At 37.0% G+C, this 18528-nt stretch overlaps 3 protein-coding genes across 3 annotated transcripts; 2 read left to right on the top strand and 1 right to left on the bottom strand.

Annotated features, from left to right (window-relative positions):
• Nucleotides 1–4811: 4811 nt before the first annotated feature.
• On the bottom strand, nucleotides 4812–8172 carry LOC140797215 (mitochondrial import inner membrane translocase subunit PAM16 like 2-like). The gene is made up of 4 exons (XM_073150497.1): nucleotides 7916–8172; nucleotides 7024–7111; nucleotides 5698–5828; nucleotides 4812–5332 (listed from the first exon to the last, which is right to left on the bottom strand). The coding sequence occupies exons 1-4, from the start codon at nucleotides 7916–7918 to the stop codon at nucleotides 5213–5215; spliced, it is 342 nt and encodes a 113-aa protein (XP_073006598.1). The 5' UTR covers nucleotides 7919–8172; the 3' UTR covers nucleotides 4812–5212.
• Nucleotides 8173–9250: 1078 nt separating this feature from the next.
• LOC140797312 (uncharacterized) lies at nucleotides 9251–12741 on the top strand. The gene is made up of 6 exons (XM_073150657.1): nucleotides 9251–9707; nucleotides 9792–9979; nucleotides 10055–11554; nucleotides 11636–11792; nucleotides 11877–12262; nucleotides 12336–12741. Exons 1-6 carry the CDS (start codon nucleotides 9419–9421, stop codon nucleotides 12588–12590), a joined length of 2775 nt encoding a protein of 924 aa, XP_073006758.1. The 5' UTR covers nucleotides 9251–9418; the 3' UTR covers nucleotides 12591–12741.
• A 1451-nt stretch (nucleotides 12742–14192) lies between these two features.
• On the top strand, nucleotides 14193–17582 carry LOC140798257 (fructose-bisphosphate aldolase, chloroplastic). The gene is made up of 6 exons (XM_073152056.1): nucleotides 14193–14593; nucleotides 15291–15560; nucleotides 16187–16296; nucleotides 16380–16470; nucleotides 16785–17054; nucleotides 17127–17582. The coding sequence occupies exons 1-6, from the start codon at nucleotides 14447–14449 to the stop codon at nucleotides 17403–17405; spliced, it is 1167 nt and encodes a 388-aa protein (XP_073008157.1). The 5' UTR covers nucleotides 14193–14446; the 3' UTR covers nucleotides 17406–17582.
• The last annotated feature ends 946 nt before the right edge of the window (nucleotides 17583–18528 follow it).

Below are 18528 nucleotides of genomic sequence, written 5' to 3'. Positions count from 1 at the left end.
TGTTGCTGAAAGTTGCTGCAGCTATATGCTTTAGAGATGGATCAAATATAAGTATAATCCAGCTTCTCAGGTTCAATTAATGTGCCTTCTGTTCATCTTCTGATTGATCTTTAGTGTTTGCGTCCGCTTTTGCTGTTTCTAAGACTATTGTGGTGGTTTACCATCTGGTGATACTTATATTTGCTGGTAGTCTTTGTACTATTTTCATTTTTCACTCAAAGAGGGTTGATTAATTATTGTTTTCACACAATAGCTATCCATTTACTGATTTATATGCAACTGCGCCATACAATCGGCTGCTAAATCATGTGAAGGCTGAATCAGCCAATGCATACTGACTACAGGAACTCCCTACAGCCAGGGCTGCAGAGGATATTCTGCCTTCAAATATTGGTCTTTCCTGTGGAATGTGACACTGGCTCTTGATGTTCATCTAGCTGTTGCAAAGCAAAAATTTCCAACTGAAATCAAGTAAAAATATGTGAAACCATCGACTAACATTTTCTTCTTATTTTTTGAGCTTTGACTATGGCTCTCGCTGCTCTCATCTACCGATTTGTTTGGCAAGTGCAAATGAAGTAAACCCAGCGATCCTTATATAGTTATTGTGATTACTATTTCACTTCGACTAATGAATTATAGGAACAAGTTGCAATCCATGTTGCTATAATTTAGATATGTAGAATTAACTCTAGTTGTTGCCTTAGATTTGGATCCGGTAGCAATAAGGTTATGTGAAAGTATTTCTCTATCCATAATTCAAAATAAAAATAAAAATAAAAATGAGGGGTCTATTTGAAAAATAATAGTAGCTCTAAACACAAGAAGGAATCCAGCAACTTTTAAGTGTGTAAATGAGGAAGCCCGAAGCCACCGTGAAATTCCTATATTTGGAATTCGTGTATGAAAAGAGAGTTCGTTTTCTACGTGAGCAACGTGAATGGTATGTAACAAGTCCGTTTTCTCGTGCTATTTATTATCTAATGCCAATTGGAAATGCGAAAAACGTTGAAAGGATTATTAGATTGATCATATGACTACTCTAATAATATTATTATATTAATAAAGCACCAAAAACACCTTGACCCCCTTACATTTAAGCTAGGATTTTCAGAATACACTCAAAACTGGACCCCAAATATATTGCGTGAAATAAACACATAATATAGTGTGTGAGACAAAACTCCATAAATACTAATTATTGTAATAACTATTAAGTATAACTACACTTACACTTTTTATATAGACCCCTTTATTTACTTTCTTCTGTGGCACATTGACCAACTTAATTATACAAAAACCTCTCTAACACTTATTTTTAGTTGTTCATTTAATTTTTTTGTTAAAAACATAACACACAATTATCACAAGATTAATTTTAAACACACCGATCACTGTTTTACCTTTATTTTAGAGGGAAAAAAAGGAGTTAAGAGTAAATTAATCAGTAGTAATTAATGAGGAGGTGGTGGTAGTGGCAACTAACAGCATTTATTAGGGAATTAATTGATCCAGTGACACAACCAAATCTCCCTTAAGAACTGGATGGAGTTGGACGACTAAGTTTCCATCGGAGATGATCACATGCATGTCGGCGGGCCCCCCCCCCCCTCCCCCCCAATGAAATGCCGTAACCTTGTGGTTTATAAATTATAACTAGACGCAAAGATATAGGTGGGGCCCCGAAAGTGGTCCACTCATATGCCAGGATAAGATCGTGTGGTGACTCGCAGAATAATCCTGATCACGATCGTCAATCGGACGGCCGAGATCTTCCGGATCGGACGTGATGATATTGCAACCGAACGTATAAGCAAAGCGACACACAGAAGTATATTTCTTTATGCTTGACGTATACAAAAGAAGAGGAGAATAATAATAATAGTTGTGTATAGAAATTAATGGATGCGGATTCTCTACGCCGCAGGGTTGTGGAAACTAGCTACTTACTACTGAGAATAAATGGGAGATTAATTAAGAAAAAAGTAGTAAATGTTCTCTGCTGGCCTATTAGTATAAATGATTAGAGTCAGCATCTCCCCGATCAAAATACTGCAGGGGTTTAAATTATAATTGGCTTAGATATTTAGCATCAATTTTATCATAGAACACTGGAGTTATACACGTAGTGGGTAGCAGTAAAATCTACAACCATCAGTTGTAGAGGATCCGCAGCGACAACTCATGCTTATATAACGAGAGGAAGGAATTCCATGTGGGAGCTAAAAATGGATGTGTGAATGAAGAGTCACGCCATGGGAAAAGTCTCAACTTTTGAAGCCCCGTGGATTCCGGCCACCGTCGGCGGACGGGTAAAGAGAGCCGCGGTGGCTCTCGCCGTGGTCAGCTGCTCCCCGGTGCTCTTACCTCTCCTCTGCGTCTTCTTCCCCTTCGTCTGCCTCGCCGCCGCCTTCCTCCGCCTCCGGCGGCCCAGAGCTCCGCCGCGGCCGCTGATGAGGGAGACGAGAGGCGGCGCAGTTGTGTTTTCGGAGAAGTACGAGGAGAAAGTGGAGGGGAGGCGGCTGCTGGAAAGGTATTTGGAGGAGCAGCTGGGTTTGGTCTGTGGCTGTGAGGCGTGGGGTTGAGGACGATGGTAATGGAGAGAGAGAAATAAGAGAGAAGGACTTGATTGTAAAATATTAGTAGTAGAGAGATGTAATTGAGAAAAAAAAAATCTAAAACTATTTGGAGTTTTTTTTTTGTCCTTCCGTTCTGTTCCGTTCTTGCTCTGTTATTTTGAGAACTTCGCACATAAAACGATGTTTCTTTTAGGTGATTTTGCAGATCAAGCCATCAAATTTTGCTATTTGCAAATCACACACTCCTTCTCTGCAAGATGACTATAAAAACATATTAGGCTAGATTACGGAGTTTTGGTAGAAGATATTAAAAAGGGTTAGTTACATTTAGAACCCCACAAGTACTGCTATTTATATATTGTATTTATTTTATGAGACTCTTTAACCCTTTAACTATTTAATATTTTTATATCCCTGAAAATAACATCATATAACTACTATGATCAACTTTTCTCATTCTTTTTCCTCTACGAGAAAGGTAAAATAATCATCAAGTGATGGTTTTTAATATAAAAAAAATAAAAGGACGGCCAACGAAGACATACTAATGAGATTTTATATAATTAAGAGAATTAATACGCTAAGGAAATACGTAAGGGGTTCTATGTAAAAATTAGCAAAGTTGATGGTCTATATATAATTATCTCTATTAAAAAAAGAAAGATATTTAGTTATTTCAACCGACTAACAGGTGGGGAAGATAGATAATTCCCATTTCATTCTTTAAACTATTCATTCTTTTTTATTAATAATCTTAAATTTTTTATTATACATAATGACCTATATTTTTATTTTTGGTATAAAATGATCTTCTAATAAAATTGGTTAGTTCATGAAATTATTATATTCATAATCCTAGTCACAATTGGTACTTTGAAGCTTTGAGCACATTGCGATTTAATCTAAAAATTACTCTTATTTTTTTTCATAAAAATATTAAATTATCTATAAATATATATATAATAATAACGTAATAATAGGATAAGAATTATAATCATATGGTTACGATCAAATTATGAATAGTTATGAAACTGAAAAGGTCGTAGGTTTGCATAGGCGTAAACTTTGCGTGCCAAATTGCTTGGTCAAAATTTGTGGATATAATCTACATTTAATTCCTTTTTTTTCTAATATATTATAAGTTTGTAGATAATTATAAGTTAAATAGAGAAATAAAAAGCTAGCTCTTCTAAAAAATAGACCAAATTTTTTTATAGAGAAAGTCCGGAGAATAAGCATTCAAGCACAATAAGAGTAATAGATGATCGAGTAGATATTTAGAAATAAGCCTCCTGCTTAACTAACTACGGTACAACAACTATAGGTTTAAGTAAGTTTAGACAGGAAAATATGCACACTAGCGAGGGAGTAAGTTTAAAATTAGCTTGAATTAAAAATTAAATTAATTCAAGTTTGCCTATAAATTTAGGCTCACAATTAATTTCAAAACAAATATATTACTTACATCTAAACTTAGGTTACTCTTGTACAATTCTTTTGTATTAAACTAGTTTGTATATTTATAACTAAAGTAAAACTGTTGAGAGTTTTTATCCTGCTTAATAGGATTCTCCTAAATTACAAAATGTTGTCAGAGCTTTCATCCCATTTAATGACACTCCCCCAAGTTATCAAAATGCCTTTATTATATTTATTATACAAACTGATTGAAGAGGAAAGTAATTTGAGTGTTTAAAAGACATTTTGATAATTTCCAACAGTAAAAGTACTGATTTAATATGTAAGGAAGTGATTTTAGATGTAAGTATAAAAAGAGTAAAATTTATTTAACTCAAAATGCCAGTATGGAAGTAAATAAAATATTAGTACTTTAGGCCCAAAGACAAACTTCAATAAATTTTAGAGGTTTTGGCAAACCTATCTGATTAAAATTATCCAGCACGCAGAAAAATGGGTCAGATTCCGATTTCAAAACATGGCCTGATGCCTGATGGTTAGGTTTGAGTTAGGGAGCTTAGTGATGCATTGAAATAAAAATAGTTTATAAAGATTGCAATTTTTATTTTATTTTAGAGGGTAAAAATAATGCGATGGATAGTTAAATGAGTCAAAATAATTACTAATACTGCAAAACATTAGATGAAAAATAAGAGGAAAGAGAAATAAATATTAATAAAGTACTATTAACAGAAACAGTTGTTTGGATACTAAACTAATATAGACTTGGAATAAACTTAAAAGCTTATTCCATAATCAGAAGGAAGAAAAACGTTTAAAAGAAAAAAATGGTATTCTAAACGTTCCTCTTAGATCCAAATGTAATGTGTACAGCTGTGGATGACAATAAAAAGAACCAATTCCAGCTGCTAATTGAAAAACTCTTGAAACATACCTGATGTCGAAGAACACTTTCGGTCAATCTGAAATATTTCATGGAAATGGCCAAGGAAAATCATGAAAGAAATGACCAACTTCCGGTTACAGTTCTACCGACTCTTTTAGGTATCACAAAAATTGCAGCCTAGTGAAAGATTAACCCCATACAAAATCATAACCCTTAAAAGAAAACCTTCTTGATATTTATCCACTGCAAGGTCACACGCGTTAAGCGCATAATCACGGACATTAATCTTGATGAATAGAGGAAGCTAGCAGACTTAGTTTTAGCATACTTAGTTTGTTCCGCCCTTCGGTTGGTAGACAGCTTCTAAACATTGTTTGGCATGGTGAACTTTTGACTGAAGGTAAAAGCTTCCACTCTTGGCGTTCTTCTCAAACAAGATATCATACTTCTGCAATTTCACAAAAATCAATCCTTTAGATTCCAAAGATAATCTACAACAAAAGAACAGAGATCACTTGACAATTTTTATCAAAAAAAAGAGATCACTTGACAATAGTAGTTGTTTAAATCTCAACAATCATAATTAACAATTGAAATCACAAGCGACCAACTTCATTAAATGATTAACCAAAGCGGCAACACTTTTAAAGTGCTAGAAAGAAATATACTAGATATATTCAGCAAATGATTAGTTGCATAAAAGAATAGAGTCATACTTCATTTGCTCATAGCACAGGCTTTGGGCAATCTCAAGTTAGTAGGAGTAGCTTAACAACATTCACACTAAACAAGAAATAAAAGAATGCCATCGACCTGGAGAATTTCTTCCCATGTTGACTGCTCACCAATCCCCAATATTTGCCTAGCTTCTTGCTCGGTCATTACTTTACTAGCTCTCCGAATATTATTTATTGCTTCATGTGCAACACCAGTTTTATTTGCATCTGCAAATTCCAATTAAAAGAAAGAGTAAGATCTGCACAAGCATGCCTGGATATTTCAATACATTAATAAAGGCCTCAAGGTCAAATACTAAAAGCTTTCAAAGTATAGAACTATTTTATATGTAGCAAGTACCAAAAGCATTTGAAATGTGTCACAATCCAGAGCTAGGTTATCCTTGTTACAGCAAAAGTATTAGTGGCTATGAACTATAAGAAATAAGAAAGGTGCAACCTGAACAAAATCTAGGTGATTTTTTTATTTTACTTTTTATGTTGAGGCACGAAACTTGGCTCCATGTGCTGACTACAGGATTCATGGTAATATCATCAACCAGACAGGACTGTAATATCAAAAAGATTTACAAGTAAATTCAGACTTCCATTAAGAGCTGCACCTAATTTCTCAGTTGACTTCACAGGTGTAATTTGGGTTACTGTAAGATCAACTACGACTCTACTGGGTTCCCTCCATTTGTAGCACAAAACAAATATATTTTGATCTCATACAAGATAAGCTCCAGATCTAGATTGCATCAACATAAATTGAATCAAGAAGGTAGATAACTGTAGCGTTCATTGACCTTATAGCTTTTATAACATTTTCTTAAATTTTGAAACTTTTGCTAAAAGGTTGATGTTGACCAAGCAACCAATCATAAAAAAGTCATCCTTTAATATTTTTTTTAATATTTGACTTAAGCTCTAGCTGAACCAATACTGTTGGTGAAGCATTTGTATGACAATGGCTGTGACTCACCTTCTCTAAAATATGAAAATTGATCTATGTCATCACAGGCAAAGAGGTGTACAAGTTATTTGTCATTGAACTCTTGTTCAGGAAATTAGTCCAAATCATCTGATATGTTAATAAGGCCTCCAAACATTTTACCCATATGATTGTAGCACCATAACATGTTTATGAAATTCAAACCTTAAATATCATAGTACTGGGCCTTCCTGCTTTGGCTATTAACTCATAGCAATTCTTCTCATGTACCTAAATGTGTTAGTTTTTGTGCATTTACTAATTAAAAAAGATGATGTAATATCTATATGTAACAGTTACGAGAGATGACATCTAAAAATGAAAATTTATGAGATGATGAAAGACCCATAAAGCATTTTGCTCCAACTATGAAGATTTCAAAAAATGCTAACCAAAGAAATCCATTACGCAACCAAACAGTTTACTTACTTTCAATTGCTTTGCGATAAGCTTGGAAAACTGCTCTTCCCAATATCCCAGAACCCATGATGAGCAAGTTAGCAAGAAGTTTTGCAGCCTGTGGTCAAAATAAGTTTCAAGATATAAGATATTTTGAGACTGCAGAAAATTCATATAGATCCAAAAAGGAAGCATGCGAAAGATTAGAAAAAAGATAGATTTTGTCTTAAGAACAGAAATTTTACTAGCATAACCTGTTTGATTGTAGGAACTACATACATAGATGAAAGCATTAAAAGTTGATAGCACTTTTTCTTTCTTCTCATTGGGAATTCATAGTTTGAAGTTTCAGTTTCAGCAAAAGGCGAAACATTTTGGTCAGTTTTATTAAGTTTTGGTTCCAGTTTCGTTGTTTGGTTTAGATTTCATTTTGATAAATAATCTTCTTTATCTTATTTTTTCAATGCATCACACAAAATCTAATAGCATTTAAGCAATGAGATCTTGAGAAAACAATAAGATAGCAAAATATGAAGGTCTTGAACCAAATATCTAATTAATATCTAGAGGATGTAATACAGCCTTGCGGCTCAGCGGCAACAGATCACCAAAAGTGCATGCCCTATCAAATAAAGTTACAAAATAAATGGAGAAATTTATAACAGAGAAAACAAAAAGGCTACCATATTTGTGATTCAACCACAATTGAATCACACAAGCGGGAACTAAGAAAAAGTACCAGGGTTTCCAAGAAAAAGATTACTCAATCTTTGTGATTCAACCGCAATGAAATCACCCCAAAGAGGGCTCCTTTTTGAAACACCGTGTCCTAAACAAATCGTTCCTATCTCATTGGGGCACAACCAGACCTCGAACAATTAACTGCCTAATTAATCGAGAAAAGAAGAGAAGAGAGACGCACCATCTCGGCGTCGAACGAGGAACCGATTCGCCCACGGAGAGAGAGCCAATAATGGCCTGGAGATTCCAAAGATCGAAGCTTTTTATAGCCCAAGCAATCTCAACGAGGGAAGCCAGCCGATGTTGGTGCTTCGAGAGCAGCGTCGCTCGCAGCGGCGGCGATCAAAGAGAAGGCTCGGGTTCGAGTCGACGTCTTCCCCACGAAAACTATCGCACTTTCGTAACCCTGAGAGGCGGCCCGGCCCAATGTTTCGGCCCAAATCTTACTCTTCTGGGCCCGACTTGTTGACTTCGGTTGGGACATTGCATGGAGTAAAATAATCTTTTCCTTTCCCTAGAGTATATATTTACATATTTACCCCTCAAAATAGGAACTACTCTTTGATTTTATATGGATGCTTCACAAAGTTAACCAAATAATAGAGTTTTATATGGAACTCATTAAAACTTTGGGTGAGGAGTGAGTCTGCTGCTTACCAAAAATAATAAGATTTGCTAATATTACCCTGATTTTTTTTTTTTATCATTCATGAGTCCGAAGGCTAGATGTGGGCTAGATAAAGAGACAATTTTTCTTAGATACAGAGACACTTAAGTCCCACTAAACTTTTAGCCAATATAATAAGCTGCATAGTCTAGGTTTTAAGTCATATGCGTCGCCGAACAATTGCTCCCAACTAAACGCCGTTAAAAATTGATCCAAGCCGTCGTGCTACCGAGCTGCTCCTCTAAACCAACCACACTATCGAGCTATCAACCAAGTCGAGCTATTGACCCAAACCACTAAATAATTTTCTTCATAAATATTATTTGGAGTTATAGTTGGAACTACGATGAGAAAGGTACCTATCAGATAGAGTTAGTTGGTACTCGGTCTGAGTTTTTGTTGGAGCACACTTAAACTTAATTTATATAATGATAGAATAGTGATTCCGATCGCTTCTAACTTTAATTCAGGTTGTTTTCATTTTTTTGACTTTTTAATAAGTTTTAACTTTTAATCTACTTAATTGCAAAAAAGACCAACTTTTTTATTATTATTTTGCATGCATTATTTTAATTAAAGTCATATTTATCTTTTTATCTATTAAATAGTTGAGAATTTAAAGTATAGTTAATTAAAAAGTAACTAGAACGGTATATATAGAAAAGTACATAGCTAAACACAAAATTTAGAAAAATATACAAGCAAATAATTTGAGGGTTATTCATATAAAATAAAATAATAAAAAAACTCCAAGTTTTCTGTTCTCTGTTTTGATGTTTGGTGCTGTGTCGATCATGTCTTTCCGAAGACAACAATTCAAATACTAGCCGTTGCCGTTTCGGGAGAACCAACGGTTATCTTTTCAAATCCAGCATTCATACCAGAGCACCCATGATTCGATTCATTCTCCCAAATAATAATAACTCCTAAACTTTCCAAAATCCCAATTCAAGAAACCCCTCAACAATCTTTCTCCCTCTACAATTTGAAACGAGGGTCCCAAATTCAAAAGGAGTCATGGAGAAGTCGAGACCGGAGGTGGAAGAAGACGTCAAGATCCCAGTCCTCTCCGTTCTCAAGAAGGGCACCATTCTAAAGAACATCTTCCTCAACACCCCACTACGAGATCAAGAACCCAGCAACGAATCTTTCCAAGCAGCAGCAGCAGCAGAAGAAGAGCCGATACTAATCGGCCGACACACAGATTGCCATGTCGTTCTTGACCACCCAAGCATCAGTAGATTCCATCTCGAGCTCCGCGCAAGCCCTCGTCTCCGAAAGCTCACCGCCACTGATCGCTCTTCCGGTACGCGTCCAATTTGCTTCTGGGTCTGTTTCTCTTTGGTCGTTTTGGTCTTCTTGAATCGATCTAGTTTCTTCCGATTTGCAGTTCATGGGACTTGGGTTTCGGGGACCAAGATTCCGCCCAACGTCCCTGTTGATCTTGTGGAGGGGGACTTGTTAAAGCTTGGATCTTCGACCAGGGTGTATAGGCTTATCTGGTTGTCTTTGAGCGACGCGTTCGAGATGGAGAAGCCGCTTCCGCCATTGCTTGAAGAGAAGGAAGAAGCCCATCAGGTAGTTTTCTTGATTACTAATTGTTTTCCTTTCGACATTCTTGAGTAGTTTTTTTATGAATTTTTGTTTGCTTAGCCGAGTAATGATCAAGAAGAAGCATGGGCTGCGGAGATCCCTTCTGCTCCTCCACTGCCAGAGTTCTCGGAATGGGAATTGCCAAGCCCCGCGAAAGAAGAATTAGTTGATGGAAGCTCAAGCTTTTGTTCTGTTCCTCCAGTACTCGAATCGGCTGAGAAATTACCAACTTCTGAGAGCGAAAAATTGAGTCCGGTGAGATCCGAGAAACGAGGTCCTTTGTCGAGCCTCTTGTCAAGAAGGAGCAAATCCAAGTCCATTAGCTTCCTTCGCATTCACACTGGCCGGAGCAAAGAAAAGTTGCGAGATGCAAGCTCTGACACTGATAATAATGTAGTTTCTGGACAAGAGAAGAAAGAAGAAACAATCTGCAGGGTTTTATTCGACAATTTGGATGGAAAAGAGGAAGAAGGAATGGATGAAGCTTTTGCTTCAGATAAGGAGAATGTGACCCCACAAGTTTCGGTACATAGCAAGATGAAGAAGACTCGAGTAGACATGCTCTGTGCCATCTCGCCTTTGGATTTGGATGAAGATGTGATTTACTCAGACAAAGAGAAGATAGAAGAAATAAACAAGGTATCATTTGGCAATTTGGATGTAAAAGAGGAAGAAGCTTTTGCTTCAGATAAGGAGAATGTGATTCCGCAAGTTTCGGTACATAGCAAGATGAAGAAGACCCAAGTAGACATGCTCTGTGCCATCTCACCTTTAGATTTGGTGGAAGATATGACTCACTCAGACAAAGAGAAGATAGAAGAAACAATCTGCAACGTTTCATTTGACGATTTGGATGTAAAAGAGGAAGAAGCTTTTGCTTCAGATAAGGAGAATGTGACCCCGCAAGTTTCAGTACCATGGAAGATGAAGAAGACCCAGGTAGATACGCTCTGTGCCGTGCCACCTTTGGATTTGGATGAAGATGTGATTCATTCAGACATAAAGAATTCTACTCCTGGAGTTCTTAGGGAGCTGAAGCCAAATGAATCTATCTTAAATGAATCCAATTGTTCGGATAAGGAGAATTCGACGCCGGGAAGTTCTTTGAGTCACAAGTTAAAGAAGGGTAAAAAACTGCTGCAGAAATCATTGGCGAAGACTGCTGTTTTGAATGCAGCAGAAGATGCTTTTTATTCAGATAAGGAGAACTGGACACCTGATTCTGTAAGAGAGATGAAGTCAACGAAGCCCATCTTCCAGAATTGTGTGAAAGTTGCGGAGAAAGAAGTACTTGATTTTTTCTCAGATAAGGAGAATCTGACACCTGCGTCCTCGAGAGGTTTGAAGAGAAGGGAAGATATCTCTAAAAGCCGTGCTAGAATGGAAAGAGAGATGATGAAGAGAAGCGGGGAGAGGATCCCCTTCCAGCCTCTCTTGGAGTACTTCTCTCCTTTGAGAAGTAGCAGTTCTCTTGATAATGCCCAATTGAATGTTTTTAACGATGAATTTAGTAATGACAACCATGTTGATATATGTAAAAATGAAGTTAACAATTTTCTTGTAAGTTGTTTGAGAACTAGTTCTCAGTGTTCCATTTCTTTTGTTTGGTAATCAGGATTGAGTTCATCTTTTTTGTCGCAGAGCCAATCCAAGATTCAAGTGTCTAATGAGCCTAGAGAAGAGAAGAAGGTATGGAACATGGTGGTCGACACGAGTTGTTTCCTTGATGAAGAATCAAGGAGGTCTCTGAAGCTGTTAGAAGGCCTAAAAGGCACCCATCTCATTGTTCCAAGAATTGGTAAGCTGAACTAAGTATTTCTCAGTTAGTTCTGCTATGTATCTCTAATTGGAATATGCTTACCTGTTTTCCTTCTGTCTCAAGTTATAAGGGAGCTCGACCTCATGAAACGGCGTGAGAGCTTATTCAGAAGGTCATCGAAGGTTTCATCAGTTCTTCAATGGATAGAAGAATGCATGGAGAAGGCAAGTTGGTGGATTCATGTGCAAAGCTCACAGGAGACAATGCCAATAGTTCCGACTCCACCAGTAACTCCGACATCACAGTTTGGTGATGAAAATTTTGAGTTCGGGCCTAATACCTTCAATTCTATGGTTTCCCCTGCTTTTGGAAAATTGATGGAGATTGTTTCTCCGACGGCTGAAGACCACATCCTTGACTGTGCCCTCTTATTTAGAAAACTGAAGAATGATGAACAAATTGTTGTTCTATCTAACAGCACCACACTCAGTATCAAAGCTATGGCAGAGGTAATATTATTAGATTTCTGGCAGCTACCACTGCAAGATAGTGAAAACTTAGATGCTCTTGTCTTGGTTGCAGGGATTGCTGTGCGAGGCACCGAAAGAATTCCGCAAGAGCCTTGTCAATCCGTATTCGAAGAGGTTCATGTGGGTTGATAGCAGTCCTGTAGGATCTACTTGGTCTTGCTCGGATCAGGTTGGCCTGATGGACAACTACTACTATAATCATAGTCCTAATTCTGGAAGGACAGTGAAGGCAGCTGAGGCTGTCAAAGGATTGAAACTTATACTACTACATAATTCTCACTATCTACAGACCAACTCGGTCAAGTAAAGAAAAGTGTCTCTAATTTCGTTTTTTTTTTTTAGTTTAGAATGTAGAGCTGCTTATTTTCCCTTTTTTTTGGTTGTGTAGAACACTGTAAACAAACGTTGCTGAGGTATGTTGTTCAATCACATGATTGATATAAAATGTTGTTATGGTACTACTAGGCTTGCTGTTATTTTGTTTCAGAGAGTTCATCTATCTGCTCTAGTGCTTACACTAACATGCTCTCGCAATATGGTATGATCTAATTGTTAAGAGGATTCCTTGTAGCAGCAGAACTTTTATTGTATATCTAATTCTAGTTTCTTTCTCTGATTTTATCTTGTTCTTCTCATCATCATCAAAGAGCACATTCTGTCAGACCCCTTTCTAGGATCTGAATTCATCATTCAAATGCTTTGTAGCAAACATATAAATATGTGCGGATATGCTTTTGGTATATTCATCCTCTTCCTATGAATTATGCTGAATAACTCTTATAATTTCCGTAAAAGTGATCGATCTTTGGGAATGACATTAAACTGTCAAGTTATAATCACCCTTTCTAACCAGCTGATTATGATACATACAAGATTGTTCATTCAGAATTAGCACTGGATGCACTCTTTTCATTTTTCTCACCGGCGGCATGCAAGGATAAGAAGCTTCTTATTATATTGGATGCATTACTCCAAGAGATTGAACATGGTGTTTATCTTGACCATCAATTTAGTATCAATATCTGTATTCCTGTTCAAGAAAGAGAAGAAATAGATACAGTTTACACCTTGATTGTATTTCGTTTAATCGCTACTCCTTAGAGCAATGCCATTAGTTCAGATTTATCAATAGTATAGCTATAGCTGAATACTTAGCTGAACACTTCTGATTTTTTTTTTTTTTCATTTAGTCTCACCAGCATCCACCAACTTGAGACTAGAAGAAAAAGACAGTGGTGATAGGCCATGGAGGTAATACTTAAATCTCTGAGCCATAAAATTTCACACATAAGAAGAGAAATATAACACACAAATTTTAGCCTTCCTTAACATCACAAGTCTTACTGGTTGCAAATGTTCTGCAATTCTCCAGCTAGGACTCTCATCTGAGGCCAATTGCACTCTCTATATTTTGTGGACCAAAAATGTCAAATAATTATTTCAATTCATAAGGTGTAGAAAAGAGTTTTTTTTAAATTCTTTTCCATACCACATTATTTATATTTGTCTTCTCATGTAAAATCTTCCATTTTTAACATGTTTAAAAACCCTCTCCTCCTTTTGTGGGGTATATATATACATAGTCTAAAATATTCTACTTCCTCACCACATAGCTACTTGTACAGAAAACCACCTGAAAGGCATTTTATGATTTTACCAGAAAAATGAAGAGAGAAAATATACTGAGAATAAGTATGAATATAGGAGATTTTATTCTTCTTTTTCCTTTTTTCCTTTTGCAAATATAGCTGAAAAAAAGATCATTCTTAAATGTGCCAAAAACAGGGTGTTTTCTGAAATGACACTAAAATACAGGGGTAAAATGCAAAAAGCCTTTAGAGAGAGAGAGAGAGAGAGAGAGATTGACTGATCTAGTACAAAGACAAAGGACACAACAGCAAAATGGATTGGAGCAATCAAGAACAAGAGGCAGCTCTTTGGCAGCCTATCACCCATCCAAACACCCATCTCCACCATTCAAGTTTCCAGCCCAATCTGCACCTCACAACCCATATCCTGCTCTCAGTTGCTCCTCACCTTAAATGAACTTGAATATATACAATTCCATAACTCCTCTCCCTCCAAGAAAAAGAATCACTCTACTTCTCTGGCATTGATAGGAGAGCTCAGTGCCAGGACTCTTAAGTTTTTTTCCCTGCGTCAATGGCCTCAGCTACTCTCCTCAAGTCTTCTTTCCTTCCGAAAAGATCCGAATGGGTGACCGCCGCCCGCCCCGCCGCGAGCCAGCCCATGGCAGTGTCCTTCACCGTCCGCGCCGGTGCATACTCCGACGAGCTCGTTAAGACTGCGGTAATTAGCTCTCAACCAGTCTATATTCTCTTATATTATTTAGACGACTACTCCAGTATCTTTTCTTGTTCTTAACCCACTGTAATTTGAATCACTAGCCAAAGAACTGCTCTCTTGTTTGTAACTACTGAAGCTTCTTTTTCTGTCAAGTCCTTTATATCATGAGGAAACAAGTCTGTGGAAATAGCGATGGAAAAGTTTTTAGCTTGTTCAGAGCAAATTTACTAAGTGTTGCAGTCTTATTTCACTTTTAATTCGTGTGTCCTAGTGAAAAATACTCAAGTAAATAAGTTGGTATCATAGTTTCATAGCAATTGCAAATATTTAAGGATTAAAAATAGCTCAAAACTTATCATCTACCAGCAAAAACTCTAAACTCTATCACCATCAAATAAGAAAGTATGGGAATTATTCTATTTTCGCAGTGTGCTTAAAAGCGCTTGAGCTGAGAATGGTGCCCAAGATATAATTTTGGTAAGAATTGAGATAAATGATGAAACTCTTAATCTTTTTGTTGACGAAAAAATAAATTTCTGGGATGAGGCCTTCCGTTAATTTGAAAGAGGAAAAGGAAAACTGGAACGCAATAGCTGGTATAAAGAGCATCAGACCTTCAATCTTCTATTGTTTGAAACAACAAACATTTATATAGACTCGACATATGGTGATTAAGATTGTTTGCTTGATTTGTTCACAGAAAAGCATTGCATCACCGGGCAGAGGCATCTTGGCCATGGATGAATCCAATGCCACTTGCGGGAAAAGGCTTGCATCCATTGGACTGGAGAACACCGAGGCGAATCGCCAGGCTTACAGGACCCTTCTAGTCTCTGCACCTGGTCTTGGTCAGTATGTCTCTGGTGCAATCCTGTTTGAGGAGACACTCTACCAGTCTACAGTAGATGGGAAGAAAATGGTTGATGTCCTCAATGAGCAGAATATAATGCCAGGCATCAAGGTTGACAAGGTAAGCAATTCTTTATGGATATAGCCACAAAAGAGAGGAAGTTTATATCTTTAATCTATAAGTTGCTTCCTCTTCGTAATTAATTATAACATGATAATATATTGAACAATTTGGAATAGAAGACAGTTTCTCTGTAGAAATCATTATACAGTGCGATACATTGTTCATTTAAGAAAATATGAGTGAGAGAAGTTTTGAGTTTGATAACAATTAATTCTTTAAAGTATGTAAAATTCAGTTTTGTCTTTACTAAAATTCAAATTCCTTTCAAGAAAGCTTCTTCTCTCCTTGTAGAACTCTCAAATTTGTAGTTAATGCATCATTCCTGGCATGCCATGATGACACTAAATTACAATGAACTTGTTTATTTTTAAGCTAACAAAAACTTTGGAAAGAAAAATGAAACTTGAAGATTGCTCCAAACGAGTAATGCCCTGCCACCAATGCTGTACAATATACCTAGCAACCAAACAAATAATATGCCTACAGAGCACATAACAACATGTAGTAAAATTTGTCAGTTGTGCAGATACAACACTGAATAAAACAGCAAAAAGATTTGATCCTAGATAGGTGATGAACATAAAAGCTCTTACCTCTGCAATCTTCCTGTCGTTAATCCTCAGGGTCTTGTACCACTTACTGGATCAAATGACGAATCATGGTGCCAAGGATTGGACGGCCTGGCATCGCGGTGCGCAGCGTACTATCAACAAGGCGCCCGCTTTGCGAAATGGTGAAACTACTTCTTCTCCTCTCACTAATTGCTTCTATACGATGCTTGCAATTGCCATGGCTTATATTTCAAGATTCTTACAGGCGTACAGTGGTTAGCATCCCAAATGGTCCAACTGCTCTTGCTGTGAAGGAAGCTGCCTGGGGACTGGCTAGATATGCTGCCATTGCTCAAGTAAATTTGCTTGCTATGACTTTTCCATTCTTTTTTCTGTTTATAATAATATGAGATAGATGATACTGTGATAGAAGTTGGTCCAATATATGGATGGTTTCAACTATTGTTGCAATTAATTTTACTTAATCATTTCCATGATTAACTATGGTACTACATGATAAATACCTATATTGGAAGGTGTTACTGATAATGAAAGAATAACTTTGGGGTATATATTTTCAATAATTTTTTTCCCTACATATAACTAACTCTGAGAATTCGTAAATTAATTTGAAGTGCATGAATCCTTTTGCATTTTTTTTCCGGATCAGGACAATGGATTGGTTCCCATAGTCGAGCCCGAGATCCTACTCGACGGAGAGCATGGGATCGATAGGACCTTCGAAGTTGCGCAAAAGGTGTGGGCAGAAGTCTTCTTCTACATGGCTGAGAACAATGTCATGTATGAAGGAATCCTTCTGAAGCCAAGCATGGTGACTCCTGGTGCTGAGTGCAAAGAGAGGGCCACACCTGAGCAAGTTGCTGAATACACTCTGAAGCTTCTCCATAGAAGAATCCCACCTGCCGTTCCTGGCATTATGGTACTTTTTTGAATGATCCTTTCTTCTGACCCTTTAAACAAACTTCATATTGACTAAGTTTCTGGCGTCCAGTTCCTTTCTGGAGGTCAGTCAGAGGTGGAGGCAACTTTGAACCTGAATGCCATGAACCAGAGCCCCAACCCATGGCACGTCTCATTCTCCTATGCCAGAGCACTGCAGAACACTTGCCTGAAGACATGGGGAGGAAGGCCGGAGAACGTAAAGGCGGCTCAGGACACGCTGCTCGTCCGGGCCAAGGCGAACTCCCTGGCTCAGCTCGGAAAATACACCGGCGAGGGCGAGTCCGCGGAAGCCAAGGAGGGGATGTATGTCAAGAACTACAGCTACTGAGAACCCATCAAGAGTAGTCAAGCCATTGCAATCTCTGTTTGTATAATTTCAGAATACTGCATTATTTAAGACATGAGCTGGTTGATGATGTAGTAGTACATGATTCTGGAGCATCTTTGGATTGATAAGGTTGTACAAGGTTGGAGTAGCATTTAGGCCTATGGCCAGTTGGAAGAATTTTCATCTTGAGATTGTAGTATCTTCAATGACATTGCAGTTATAACAGGAAAAAAAATATATTGATAAGGCAACAGAGACAATGGCAAAGTTAACAATTAGACCACTTTGAATTGTAACATAATAGGAGAATAGAGATTATTAAAAAAGTTTCAGAAAACAAATATCAACCACATGACTGACTCTTCTTATTAACATATCACTGCCTTCTTAAACTGAAAAATAACTTTCGAACCATAAATCTAGAACAAAACCTCTCCACATAATCTGACATCACACACATCCAAATATATATATATATATATATATATATAAACCTGACAATTTTAGCAGTAAATATAATATTTTAAAGAATCAAGGATTATTATGATATTTGAAAGAAAAAAAAATCAGTAGAACTATTTATCATCATTTCTTAGCGTGCCTCTGTTCTGCGACGTTATTGATACCAACACCTGAGGGATTCTGCTAGTTAAAACTCTCTTTTTCTTTTATTTTTCTTTCTTTTTATTTAAATTATAATTGTCTTAAAAATATATATATAGAATGCTATCTACAAAATCTGTTAACTAAAATACTTGGCTCCCCACGTAAGTATAAGACCACTCTGGCAGACAACCTGGAAAATTATATAGGTTTCCAGATGAGCCAAGTCTTGTTTAAACGTTCTAAAAAATAATTCATTATTAGAGTTATCCCAATAATTAATCTGAAACCTTATAGAAAAGAATCAAGTGGAAGGAGTGGTCCCTTTGCATGATTCAACCATGCCAAGTCAATCCTGCAAGCGATCAGCCATTCTAAGCATTAGTGATCAAGACTTGTCCTTGGGTCACAAGATGTGAATTTGATGGCTTGGATTTGGCCACTTTGCAGTGCCAAGCTTTGTTTTGCTAGTGGGATGGGTTGTAGAAAGAAATCCCATCGTATTTTTTACCCTTTTCTT

The sequence above is a fragment of the Typha latifolia genome, chromosome 11, assembly GCF_019914945.1.
Source record: "Typha latifolia isolate L0001 chromosome 11, TyphaL0001v2, whole genome shotgun sequence".
Lineage (NCBI taxonomy): Eukaryota > Viridiplantae > Streptophyta > Magnoliopsida > Poales > Typhaceae > Typha > Typha latifolia.
The sequence above is the reverse complement of the archived record's forward strand: the minus strand, read 5'-3'. Positions and strand labels throughout refer to the sequence as shown.